Raw genomic sequence first — 13,420 nt, forward strand, 5'->3', positions numbered from 1 at the left:
TTATAGTACAAATGCCTATGTTAAAAAGAAGAAAAATTGCAAGCCAAACACCTCATCTTTCCCCTTAAGAAACTAGAAGAAGAAGATCAAATTACATTCAAAATAAGAAGAAGAAGGGAAACAAAGATCAGAGTGGAAATCAATGAAAACTGAAATAAAAAAAAAGAGAGACAAAATCAATGAAACCAAAAGCTGATTCTTTGAGAAGATAAAGCTGATAAAACGTTAGATAGGCTGATACAGAAAAAAGAGAGAAGATATAAATTACCAGTAACATGAGAGTGGTAGCATCACTATAGACCCTACAGATATTTAAAGACAATAATGCAGTTTTGTGAACAACATCATACCAATAAATTTAACAACTTAGATGAAAGGGACAAAGTCCTTATAGGACAAAAACTTCCAAAACTCCCTCTAGAAGAAATAGCTGACCTATACAGGTCTATATCTTTAATAAGCCTACATCTATTAAATTAATTGAATTTTTTGTTAGAAATCTTCCCACGAAATCAACAGGACCTGATGGCCTCACTGATTAAGACTACTAAACATTTAAGTAAAATCTGTCAATTCTGCAAACATTTTTAAGAAAATTGAAGAGGAAAGAATACTTCTCAACTCATTCTATGTGGCCAGCATGACCCTGATGCCAAAACTAGATAAAAACATTATAAGAAAAGGAAACTAGTGGTATGTGGGTGGCTCAGTCATTTAAGCATCTGCCTTCAGCTCAGGTCATGGGCCTGGAGTCCCAGGATCAATCCCGGCATTAGGGTCCCCACTCAGCCGGGAGTCTGCTTCTCCCTCTTACCCTCCCCTGTCTCATGCACTCTCTCTCTCTCAAATAAATAAATTTTTTAAAAAAGAAAAAAAAGGAAACTATAGACCAATATCCCTGATAAATGTAGATACAAAATTTCTAAACAAAATGTTAGCAAATAAAATCCAGCAATATATGAAAGAAGAATAATACATTATGTCCAAGTGGGATTTGTCCCAAAGATGCAAAGTTGGTTTAAAATTTGAAAATCAATATAATTTGCCATAATTAATTAACTATTAACTAGAAAGAAAAAAAGTTAATCAAAATAGATGCAAAAAAAGCATTTAACAAAATTTATCATCTGTTCCTGATAAAAATTCCAAATTAGCAATAGAAGGGCACACTTTATTAGAAAAAGACATGCTATGGACTGAATATGTGTATTCCCCTTCAGATTCATATGTTGAAGTCCTAATCCCTGAAGTGATGGTATTTGGAGATGGAATCTCTGAGAAGTAACTAGCTAATGAGGGTGGAACCCTCATGTATGGGGTTAGTGTCATTATAAGAAGAGACATGAGAGATAATATCTCTCTCTCTCTCTCCACCATGTGTAGATATAACAAGAAGGCATCCATCTGAAAACCAGGAAGAAGATTCTGACTAGGAATAAAATTGGCCAGTGCCCTGATCTTGGACTTCCCAGCCTCCAGAAATTTGGGAAATAAATCTTTGCTGTTTAAGCCACCCAGTCTGTGACATTGCTGTCATAGAAGCCCAAGATGACCAAAAAAGGATAGCTGCAAAAACCTACAGCTACTCCCCAAGATCAGAAGCAAGACAAAGATGTCTACTCTTACAAATTATAGTCACCATTGTACTGGAGATTCTAGCCAGTGCAATAAGGCAAGAAAAATAAATTAAGTTCTCTGTATTGGAAAAGAAGCAAAACTTTATAAAGGGAAAAGAAATAAAGTGATACAGTCACATATGTAGAAAATTAATAGAATTTACTAAAAAGCTAAAACTAAAAAATGAGTTTAGCAATGTTTCAGGGTACTGGGTGAATATATAAAAATCAACTGTACTTCTATGTAGTAACAACAAGCAATAGGAAATAGGACAGATTTTTTTTTAAAGAGTTATTTATTTATTTAAGAGAAAGCACGGGGGAGGGGCAGAGGGAGAGAGAAAGTTAAGCAAACTCTGTGCTAAGCACGTATCTGGCTGTGAAGGTTGATCTCCAGACTGTAAGACCATAACCTGAGCCAAAACCAAGAGTTGGACACTTAATTGACTATACATCCCAGGAACCTGAAAATAAGATAGTTTTAAAGGCCATTTATAGTACTATCAAAAAATATTGGGACACCTGGGTGGCTCAGTGGGTTAAAGCCTCTGCCTTTGGCTCAGGTCATGGCCCCAGGGTCCTGGGATCGAGTCCCGCATCGGGCTCTCTGCTCAGCAGGGAGCCTGCTTCCTCCTCTCTCTCTGCCTGCCTCTCTGCCTACTTGTGATCTCTGTCTGTCAAATAAATAAATAAAACTCTTTACCAAAAAAAAAATTGAATACTTTCATTTCAATGCTATTTCACTTTATTTCATTTCATATTCAGTGCTATTGAATAAATCTAACAAAAGATGTACAAGAGGTGTACATTTAAAACTACAGAGCAGTACTGAAAGAAGTGAAGACTTCAATAAAAGTAAAGGGCTCACAGCTCAGAGGACTTAATACTATTAAGGTATCAGTTCTCTGGGATGCCTGGGGCGCTCAGTCATTAAGCATCTGCTTTCAGCTCAGGTCATGATCCCAGGGTCCTGGGATCGAGCCCTGCATTGGGCTCCCTGCTCAGCAGGAAGTCTGCTTCTCCCTCTCCCACTTCCCCTGCTTGTGTTCCCTCTCTCGCTGTGTCTCTGTCTGTTGAATAAATAATAAAAATCTTTTTTAAAAAAAGATATCAGTTCTCTACTAATTGATCTATGTACTTAACATAGTCTCTGTCAACATCCCACTCTTTCTGTAGAGATTGGCAAGCTGATTCTGAACTTCATAGGGAAAAACAAAGGACTTAGAATAGTCTCAGTAGCTCTGATACAGAAAAACAAAGTTGGAAGGCTAACACAACCTGATTTTAAGACTTACTATAGAGCCACAGTAATCATGGCAAAATGGGAGACAAGACAATCATGGCATAAAGATAGACAAGTAGATCAAGGTACCAGAATAAAGAATGCAGAAATAAATGCACATGTATTCAGACAAGTGATTTTTTTTTAAGATTTTATTTATTTATTTGACAGATAGAGAGCACAAGTAGGCAGAGAGGCAGGCCGGTGGGGTGAGGGAGGAGACTCCCTGCTGAGTAGAGAGGCCGATGTAGGGCTCGATCCCAGGACCCTGAGATCATGACCCAAGCCAAAGGCAGAGGCTTAGCCCACTTAGCCACCCAGGTGCCCCAGACAAGTGATTTTTTATAAAATTTCAAGACAATTCAGTGGAGAAAGGATAGTCTTCTCAACAAAAGATTCTGGAACAACTAGATATCTCTATATTCAGAAAAACTGTACTTCAGTCCATATCTCACATGACATAAAAAAGTTAACATAGAATAGATCATAGACCTAAACATAAAACCAAAAAACTTCTAAGGAAAACAGGAGAAAGTCTTTATGACTTTGGGCTAGGCAAAGAGTTCTCATATAAGACACTAAAACATCCAAAAAGAAAATAAATTATATAACTTGGCTTCACAAAATTTTAAAACAGTTGCTCTTTGAAAGACACTGTTAGGAGAATGAAAAGAGAAGACACCGTCTGGGGAAAAAAAATAATTGCAAAGCATGTATCTGAGAAAGTATGTTGTATTAGAGTTCTCCACAGAAATCAGTAAGAGAGAGAGAGAGCAGGAGAGAGAGATTAAGAGGAGATTTATTGTAAGAAATGGCTCAGATCAGCAAGTCCCATAATCCACCTCCCGCAAGCCGGAGAACCAGGAAAGCCGGTAGTGCAATTTAGTCTGAGTCAGAAGGCCTGAGAACCAGGAGCTCCAATGTCGAGGCAGGCAAGGATGGACATTTCCACTCAAGAAAGATAATTTGCACTTCCTCTGCCTTTTTGTTCTATGTGGGCCCTCAGTGGAATGGGTGACGCACCCAGAAATAATGCTTTACCCGCCCATCAACTTGACACAAAAGATTAACCATCACATGCATGTAATATATAAGGAATTCTCAAAATCCAAGACTAAGAAAACTAACAACTCAATAGCGAAATGGGCAAAATTTTTGAGCAGACACTTTACCAAAGAAGACACAGGAGACATAGGGACAGAAAAAAAAAATTTCTGATCATTAATTAAGATGCTGATCATTAATTATTAGAGAAGTACAAATCAAATCCACAATGTGTACCTCTTAGAGGAACTGTGGTTGCGAAGACGGACCATACCAAAGGTTGGCAGGGATGTGGAGCAAACTAGAAGTCTCTTACCCCTCTGGTGGGAGTGTGAAATGTACCCTCTGGTACAACCACTTTGGAAAACCATTTAGCAGTCTCTTAAAAAGTCAAACATAGACTCACCACCTGACCTTTGTAATCACACTGGTGAAAAGAAGGCTTACATGCATACCAGGATCGATGCGTGAATGTTCACAGCAGCTTCATACCGTCCCAGAACTGGAATCAATCAGAATGTTCATCCACAGGTGAACAGACAGAGGATGCTATATCCATGCAAAAGAATCGTGCTCAGCAACAGGAAGGAGTGGTCTGTCCATATACGTGACAACACGGATTGAATCACAAAAAAGTAATTCTGGCTGGAAGAAGCCAGGCAAAAAAAGAATACATACTGCCTGATTCCATTTATTTAAAAACTTTGGGGGCGCCTGGGTGGCTCCGTGGGTTAAAGCCTCTGCCTTCGGCTCGGATCACGATCCCAGGGTCCTGGGATCGAGCCCCACATCGGGCTCTCTGCTCGGCGGGAAGCCTGCTTCCCACCTCTCTCTCTGCCTGCCTCTCTGCCTACTTGGGATCTCTGTCTGTCAAATAAATAAATAAAATCTTTAAAAAAAAAAAACGAAACTCTTGAAAAAGCAAACTAATTTCTAATGAGAGAAAGTGTATCAGCGGTCACGTGGGGAGTGGGACTGGAGGAGGAGATCACAGAGGGTTTACAAGGAAACTCTTGGAAGTCATGTAAAAGTGTAAGGAGGGAGAAAGGAAAAGAGTGAAATGAGCCCAAAAAAGGTCTATGTGAATTGCTTTAGCCTGTGTACCTCTGACTGTGAACTTTGAATCCTGGCACTTCGTTCTCAAGAATGTAAAAAGTTGGGGAAAGGGCTGCTTTCAGAGGTAGGAAGGGAAACTCTTTATTTTTTTAAGATTTTATTTATTTGAGAGAGAGAGCTTATGTGGGAGGGGGTGGGGAGGAGGGGCAGAAGGAGAGGGAGCCCCTACCTGTGGGAGGCTCAGTCCCAGGACCCTGAGATCAGAACCCGAGCCAAAGGCAGACATTCAGCCATGCAGACGCCTCAGGAGACTCAGTATATTGGCTTCCCCCACATCTTACGTAGACATTTCTTAGACGCCGGCTGTATCTCCCTTTTTAAATAATATTTTCCTGGGTTTTGAAGGGATCAACATGTTTTCTAAGCCCCCCTAGCCTCAGAACTACCATATGAATCAGGATAAACCTTATCTACGACTCTTAAACATCTGTGAATTTCTCTACTGCCTCTTCCCCGCCGTCCAGAAGAAAGTCTTGGCAAGACGGATATTTGGGAATCTCTCATGCTGTGTCCTGAAAATGCTGGGGAGTTGGAGATGGCCCCACAGTCCTGACAACGCAAAACCAAGCCTTTTCTTATTATGTCCTTAGTCTGCTAAGAAGGTTTAGAAATATTAAATAAACCAAGTTCAGTCCCTTGGGTTTTGGAGGGAAATCGTCCTTCCAGGGTAGGGAAGAAAATCAGTCCATTGCCAAGTAGTTTTAGACAAAAGCATTTCCCCTCCTTATGATCCAAGAACTGGCAATTATGGAAGGAGAGATGAAGTCCTCAGGATGCATTTAGGAGCTAATCCCAGCAGTTGTAAAATGAGAGAGCCGGATGGGGTGCCCTCCGTGGTTCCGCGCCGTCGTAGGCTTCTGTCACTCTGGCGACGGGGACTGGGCCAGACTTGGCTTCTGCCTCTAATATTAGTGTCCAGGGTAACACCAATGAATGTCATACTACTTCACAAGTTCAATAAAGACAATAGACTCTGATAAAAAGCCATGTATTTCAAACTTCCGTGCTTAAAAACACAGCACAGCACAGATGCTGGCTTTGGGACCTAGGTCCCAGGAAGGTACTGCTCACTTAAGCAGGGTCATCAGTCAGCTTCCTGAGGGAATGAGCAGGGCAGCCTCTCTGTGCCTTCTAGAAGCTCCAGCTCAGTGGAAGCCGCAGGTGGCTGCGTTCTGCCCTGCTCCCTCTCACTGACGCCACATGTACGTGGGCCCAGCCAGAACTTACTTCGGATTGTTTACTGACGCGTCCTCAGGGCCAGCCCTGTGCTTTTCATAGAGAACGGAACAAGCCACAGAAAGCAACACAGAGAATTCTCCCCGTATACCTCCCACTCACCCAAGCCGGGTGTCTCTTAAAGATAGAAAAGTTTGGGGGCACCTGGGTGGCTCAGTTGTTAAGCTGAGCCTTCGGCTCAGGTCATGATCCCAGGGTCCTGCTCAGCAGGAAGTCTGCTTCTCCCTCTCCCACTCCCCCTGCTTGTGTTCCCTCTCTCACTGTGTCTCTCTCTGTCAAATAATAAATAAAATCTTTTAAAAAAAGAAAAGAAAAGAAAAGTTTGCTGCCCTGCTCCTTTTAAATACTGATTTTCTTCCTTCTGTTTGTCTAGGCTTTGGGATATCGAGTTGCAAACATAAAACTCTGCTCCCTATCCCTACAGCTCCCCCAGCGGCCCACCCTCTCTGCCCTACATCTCCCCTCAGGTGTCCCCTTACCCGTGAGGCCCTCCCTGACTAGCTCCGGAGCAGTTAGTAACCTCCCAGCACTCCCCACCCACATCCCATTTGTAACACTGGTCCTTGCCTAGTCTCTTAGATACTCACTTGTTTGCCTAAGCCCCTCTCCTCCCTCTAGAAGTTAAGGTGTGTGAGAAGCAGGGCCTGGGACTATGCCTGTTCAGTGAACCCTTGCTCCAGAAGGGAATGGTGATGAACAGGCAGCCGGAGGGACCATCCGGAGCAGTTCTGATCCCATGAGATCTTTGCCTTCTGTGCTGCCCCTGGGGCCTAGAACTGTGGACTTGGTTCCGGTCGGGAGATATTTTCCTGGGAGGAGACACTCAGCCGAGCTTCTGATATGTCCACACTTCTGTTTCCTGCACCAGGTGAATATAACACGCACAACGGACCCTCCACGCCGGCGAAAGAGGGAGACGTGGACCGGCCGCCCCGGGCCTCCGACGGGAAGCTCCGAGGCCGCTCCAAGCGGAGCAGCGACCCCTCCCCAGCAGGGGACAGTGAGATCGAGGTAACTCCAGACTGCCTCTCGGGCTTGGGGAGTGTAATCTCCACCTGTGGCCAGAACAGGAGTGGGGGGGGCGAGTTCTGTCCACGCACACAGGGGAAAATGCCCCTTTGTGTCCACAAAGCTCCATAGCAGAGGAAGGGATGCTTGGTGGGAAGGGAGAGAATTCTGTTGGCTGTGGGAAGCACTGTTGACAGACCAGGCTAGGGAGAGTGACCCTGGAAATAGCAAAGAAAGTAAAACACCGGTTCTCAAGCATAGGCGGTAGCAGATTCACCTGGAGGCCCGTGAAAACCCAGAGGGCTGGGCCCCAACCCAGAGTTTCCAATTTGATAGATTCAGGGGCTGGGTGGGGTGCTGAGAATCGCATTTCCACCAAGTTCCCAGAACATGCTGATGCCGCAGGGTTGAAGACCACACTTTGAGAGGCCCTGGTAAAGACACCAGTGGGCAGTGGGCTTTCCCAGCTGGGTTGGAGGGTTCCTAACCCTGGCTACCTATGAGTATCACCTGGGATGCTTTTTCAATTGCAGGTGCCCAGGCCCCATCACACACTAATTAAATACACATTTCGAGGGAGTTCTTGGGCACTAGCTCACAACCGGAGCTGCACCTTCGAATCTCCTGGGGAGCACTGAGAGCCTTCATTCTCAAGCTGCACCCCAGATCAGTGAAACCCAGTTCCTTGAGGAAGGGACAAAGGCATCAGCATTTTAAAACTCCCCAAGGGATTTCCATCGCGCAGCCCAGGCTGAGAGCGGCTGGTGTGAGGGATGTGCCGATCTTTATTGTAATAAAGCCAGTGTGGGATTATTGGTCAAGCACTGACATTTTCCCAAACAAAAAAGAACCACATGCGTGAGAGAAGGGGGATGGTCACTAGTGGGGACAGAGGCAAAACGGATGCTCCGGAAAACAGACCGAAGCAACCAATCGACATCTAGGGAGGAAAAATGGGCATCTTCGTGAGTTCATACATCTTCACCAAAGGCAGAAATACAGGAGGGCACATCTGTTGGCTTGAGTGCGCTATGGGTATATGGGCAGTATCGGCAAAGTCTGGGTCCGTGCCAAGAGATCCAAAGGCGTATCCCATCTGTGTTCATAGCGCCGCACAAACTCACATGTGCTAAGAAATGTCATTTTCATCATCTCTTTAATTAAAGTTGATGTAATTTTGACTCTGAGTCCCCATCCCATCAGGGTGGTTAAGAAACCACACCTTGGGTGCCTGGGTGGCTCAGTGAGTTAAAGCCTCTGCCTTCGGCTCAGGTCCTAGGGTCCTGGGATTGAGCCCCGCATCGGGATCTCTGCTCAGAGGGGAGCCTGCTTCCTCCTCTCTCTCTCTGCCTGCCTCTCTGCCTACTTGTGATCTCTGCCTGTCAAATAAGTAAATAAAATCTTTAAAAAGAAGAAGAAGAAGAAGAAGAAGAAGAAGAAAGATAGAAAGAAACCCCACCTCAATTATTGGGGTCTCTTGCCCCCAGAATTATATGAGAATCTCAGGGCTCAAGTGGTCTCACAAGACACAGAGCCTCTCGTGTCCAGGACTGGGATGGTGGCTGCTCCCTTCCTCGCTGTCAGTACCCACTGTGGTCAAGAAGAGTCCAGCCAGGGTCTGGACTTCTGGGTTTCTGTGCCATACGCTGGGCATAGAAATCCTTGTTGAAAATGCGAACCTTGGAGGATGAGATACAATCCTTCAGTTGCAAGCAACAGAAACCAGTTCTGGTAGCTTAAGAAAATGGAATCTACAGAAAGGGAGCAACATGGAGAGAAAGTCATCAAACCAAAGCTAGAAAGAACAGTAGCAGAGGCCGTGCTGAGCGATCTCGGGAACTTCGAGGAAGCTGCCCCCACCGGAGAGTAAGTGTGAGATGCTAGCTCCGCTCGACTCAGTGTCCAACGCCAAGGAGACAGCAGCGCTCTGGCCTGGTTCAGGCTTGCCCTTGCTTGACAGATCCACCGAGACAGCTCAGAACGGGAAAAGAAAACCAGAGTGCTCCTATCGGGCAGGGATGGATGCTGGGCACCTAACAACAAATGCCAGCCCCAGGGATTTTGACACTTAGCCGTGTTCACTAGTAGAGCTGTACTAGTTAGCCAGTGTTCACTGGGAGAGCTGTACTGGTTAGCCGGTAGTAGAGCTGTACTAGTTAGCCGATGTTCACTGGGAGAGCTGTACTACTTAGCCGGTGTTCATTGGTAGAGCTGTACTAGTTAGCCAGTATTGACTGGCAGGGTTTTTAAGTGCTTGTTTATGGCCAGTGTCTGTTCCAGCTTTCCCAGAAGGTGTTAAATATTTTGAACACCGTGCTCGTCTCCTTCCCTTGGTCGGCCTCCTGAGGTAGACCAGCAGCCATCCTCGCTGAGAGCCTGCCTCCCTGGGGACCTGCCACAGAGCCAGCGTCCCCACTGGGATGGCTCTCAGGCCAAGGGATTTGTTCTCACTTTTCCTCTAATTCTTGAAGGCCTCTCCTTCCAACACCAAGAAGACTTTACACCATCCCCTCAGCAGGATTAGGTCTTTGCAAAAGGCTAGAAGAAAATTCGTTTGCCTCAGGTTGTCTTTGTTTTTTCTGCCTCCTCTGCTCCTGAGGATTTCCTGCAGCTTCGAGTGGCAGATCTAAGGAAATCACCAAGAGCAGCACATACATTAATGCCTTTTTTTTTTTTTTTTTTATTCAGTCACTTAATGTGGCTCCTGCTCTTGGTAGGAGTGGGGATAGACATTTTCCGCTGAACTGAGAAGGCTGCAGGAGTGCATGGAAGTCTGGGATTGCGGGGCTCTATCGTTCTGGAAACCTCTGCTTCTGGATTCCAGAGGAAAGAACCACTGGGCAAGAACAGTTGAAAAGGTGCGAGCTGTGTTTCACTTCCGTGCTTAATGTCTGCGTGGAGGGTTTGCCCCGGTCGCACCTCCTAAGTCTTTGGCCGTGTTGCTAATGACGGAAGCCCATGAGACAGAAGTTATGCAGAAAGTGGAAAGGAGAGAAATTCTGACTGTAGATTAGTTACAATCCCTTGACTACAGGTGCCAGAAACCAACTTGAGCTAGCTTAAGTGAAAAAGCAGAAGTTATTTTAGGGATACCGAGATTCCTGTAGAACCCCAGGGCAGGGGACAGGGGAGTGTCAGCAAGATCCTGGAACCAGGAGGTACACAGGGCAAGGAAGTGTGTTTACCCTTTCTCTCCCCACGCGGCACAGCGAAGGTGCCAGAATCCCCGACCAACCATGGTATCTTTTCAGCGCAGGCGCACCCTACCTAGTTCCTGGGCTCCACCCTCCTCCAACCTCGCTCTGCCTCTGACTGAAACCAGGTCCTGGAAGTGTGTGGGGTGGTCTTTCCATCTTCCTTCCCTCTCTTCCCTGGAGACTGGCCCTCCCCATCCTTCAGAGCATGTGTCTGCCAACAGCCCCTCAAAGATGAGGAGTGGCTTTCCAGGTTCCGATTTCAAGTTTCCAAGGAAAGACCTCGGACTCGGTTGGGATTAAGGGCTTTCCCTGGCCCAGACCACGGTGGGCTAAGGAGTAGGGTCGCCTGCAGAATAGCTACCAGGAACCTACCCACAGCAGATCTAGGGCAGGGGAGGGAGACAAAGGTTTTTCTGAGGGAATGTAGTACATCGCTGAGTGGAATCTGCATCCAGTTTGAACATATTGACTGATTTTTTTAGTTTCTCAGTTTCACTGATCCAACTGAGTTAGTTCAAATAAAATTTCTCAGTTTCACTGATCCAACTGAGTTAGTTCAAATAAATTAGGACTTAGCATACTGAAACCCAGAAAAAAACTTTTTCTTTTTTTTACCATGACCCTTAATAAGAACTACACTTACTACCGTGACCCAGCCCATACACACCCATAACTATAACTGGACCCAAAAAGTCATGAAATAATACTCAGCTCTTCTGATTGCTTTGAAGACCCCTGCACTAACTGACCTTTTCCTCCTACAGACCACCCTTCCCTTTACTGTTAAAAGCATGGCAAAGGGCAGTGTGTAAGTACAGCCGTTCACCTCCAAAGAAGTTTCCAGGATGGCCCATTCAAGATGGCAGACTGAGTACATGACCTTGGCCTCTGCCCCCAACATCAGCTACACATACAATCAGTCAGGCCCCATGCTCTTAAACATACTGATCACCAGGAAAACCAACAATGAAAAATAAGGCCAGGATAAGGTAGAGGACACGTGAAAGGTAATTTAAGAAACAGGAATGTAGGAAAATTCTGATTGGTTTTCTTATAAGGATCCAAAGGAGCTCTCGCATCCATAAAATAAGAAATGGAGGCTCTTGGGAAGAAAATAACTCAGAGACAAAGTAAGAGTCACTGGAAATTTTTAAAATGACAGAATCAGAAGTTTAATGGAAGGGTTGGGAAGAAATGTTTAAGAAACTTCCCAGAACACAGATCAAAAAGACAAAATTATAGAGAATATATTTTTTTGAGTATAAGCCTTATCCATCAAAAAAGTCTAATTTGACTGTTGGAAATTCCAGCAAGAGGAAACAGTGGAAAAGGTGGGAAGAAATCATTTTAAAGAATAAGATTGAAAATGAACAGTATGAATGCCAAAAGACCACACCTGGGTCTATCCTAATGGAACTTCGGGTCTGCAAATATAAAGATCCTAAAGTGTCCAAAAGGGAAAAAAAAGCAAAACCTACATAGGACTGAAGATCAGTGAGACATCACACTTCTCACCAGTCACACTGAGCATCAAGCTAATGGAGGAATGCTTTCCAACATCTAGAAGGCATTATTTTCCAATTGGAATTCTGTACCCAGAGGTACCACAGAGGAAAATCAAAATAGATCAGAAATGTAGGAATTCTACTTTCTAAGCACCCTTTCAGAAGAAACAGCTTAAGGATATACTCGGGTAAAACAAAGAAGAAAAGCAAGAGAGAGGGGAACTAGATGGTTCAGTTGATTAAGCATCCAACCCTTGGTTTCAGCTCAGATCATGATCTCATGTGCCTGGGATCGAGCCCCAAGATGGGCTCTATACAGATGGTTCAGTTGGTTAAGCGTCCAACCCTTGGTTTCAGCTCAGATCATGATCTCATGTGCCTGGGATCGAGCCCCAAGATGGGCTCTATACTCAGCGCAGTTTGCTTGTCCCTCTCCCTCCTGTTCTGCTCCTCCCCACTTGCACTCCTTCCCCCCTCACGCCTGTGCTCCCTTGCTCTCTCTCAAATAAATAAAATCTTTTTTAAAAAAAAGAAAGAAAGATAAGACTAAGAGAGAGCCTTAGGATCCAGGAAATAGAGGATCTCATCTGGAAATGCAGTAAAAAGTAAAAGGACATCTCAAGATGCTACTAGCTCTGCAGCAAGCCTGAAGATGATCCAGTCTACACTGGAACATTCTGTCACTGAGGAGGAACATCTTTGATATGGAGGGTGTGACCAAATTAAAGATTCTAATAAAGCCACATCCTTGGAAACAAGAAAAGAATTAAATCAATTAATAAACTCCTGCAAAAACAAAATGTTATTCCAGACAGGCATGGCTCCTATGTGAACAAACCAGGATATGGCATGATTTTAATTGAGAAGGAGCACAGGAAAGGACGTGACCTTAGTGGGAGGAATGGTCTCCTGAAAGTGACTCGGGGGTTAGGACACTGGACACGCAGAGAAGGAAGCAAAATCCCAGCAGTTTCCTTGCCTCTGAAGTGAAACATAATCACATGATGTGGGTGATCATTACTGGTCACTAACTTTGAAAGCCAACATCTAGACTGAGCACAGAAGATTGAAGTATAGCCCTAGAAGGAAATGTGATCCGTCCACTTTGGCGGAGGGAAAGGAAGGCTAACGCTGCTCAGATGAGAGTGAGGAGGAGGTTGCGGAGGGGCTGGGGACACCAACAGCCAGAGTCTTCCATGGCGGACTCACTGTTTCAGCAGGGGAGAGTGTCCAGAGTGGATGGTCTCAGAACTAGTGGGGCTCACTTATGGGAAAAATGTAAAGTCCTAGAGAAATGAGCTAAACTCTCATCTTTTGCATTGCTCAGTCAAAACCTATTATCTAAAGTTGGCAAACTGGTAAGCAAAAAAGGCATAAATATGTTACAGAGGTAAACACCAGAATTACTAAAAAACA

General features: G+C 44.7%; 1 protein-coding gene across 5 annotated transcripts in view; it reads left to right on the forward strand.

Annotated features, from left to right (window-relative positions):
• Window positions 1-13,420, forward strand: part of EYA2 (EYA transcriptional coactivator and phosphatase 2) — a 272,621-nt gene that overhangs the window by 172,833 nt on the left and 86,368 nt on the right. For all 5 annotated transcript variants that reach the window (XM_082744870.1, XM_082744873.1, XM_082744874.1 and 2 more), the window contains one exon: window positions 7,163-7,305. In XM_082744870.1, coding sequence (XP_082600996.1) covers window positions 7,163-7,305 — 143 coding nt within the window. The remainder of the gene's footprint in view (window positions 1-7,162; window positions 7,306-13,420) is intronic.

The sequence above is a fragment of the Mustela nivalis genome (genome assembly GCF_964662115.1).
Source record: "Mustela nivalis genome assembly, chromosome: 8".
NCBI classification, from domain to species: domain Eukaryota; kingdom Metazoa; phylum Chordata; class Mammalia; order Carnivora; family Mustelidae; genus Mustela; species Mustela nivalis.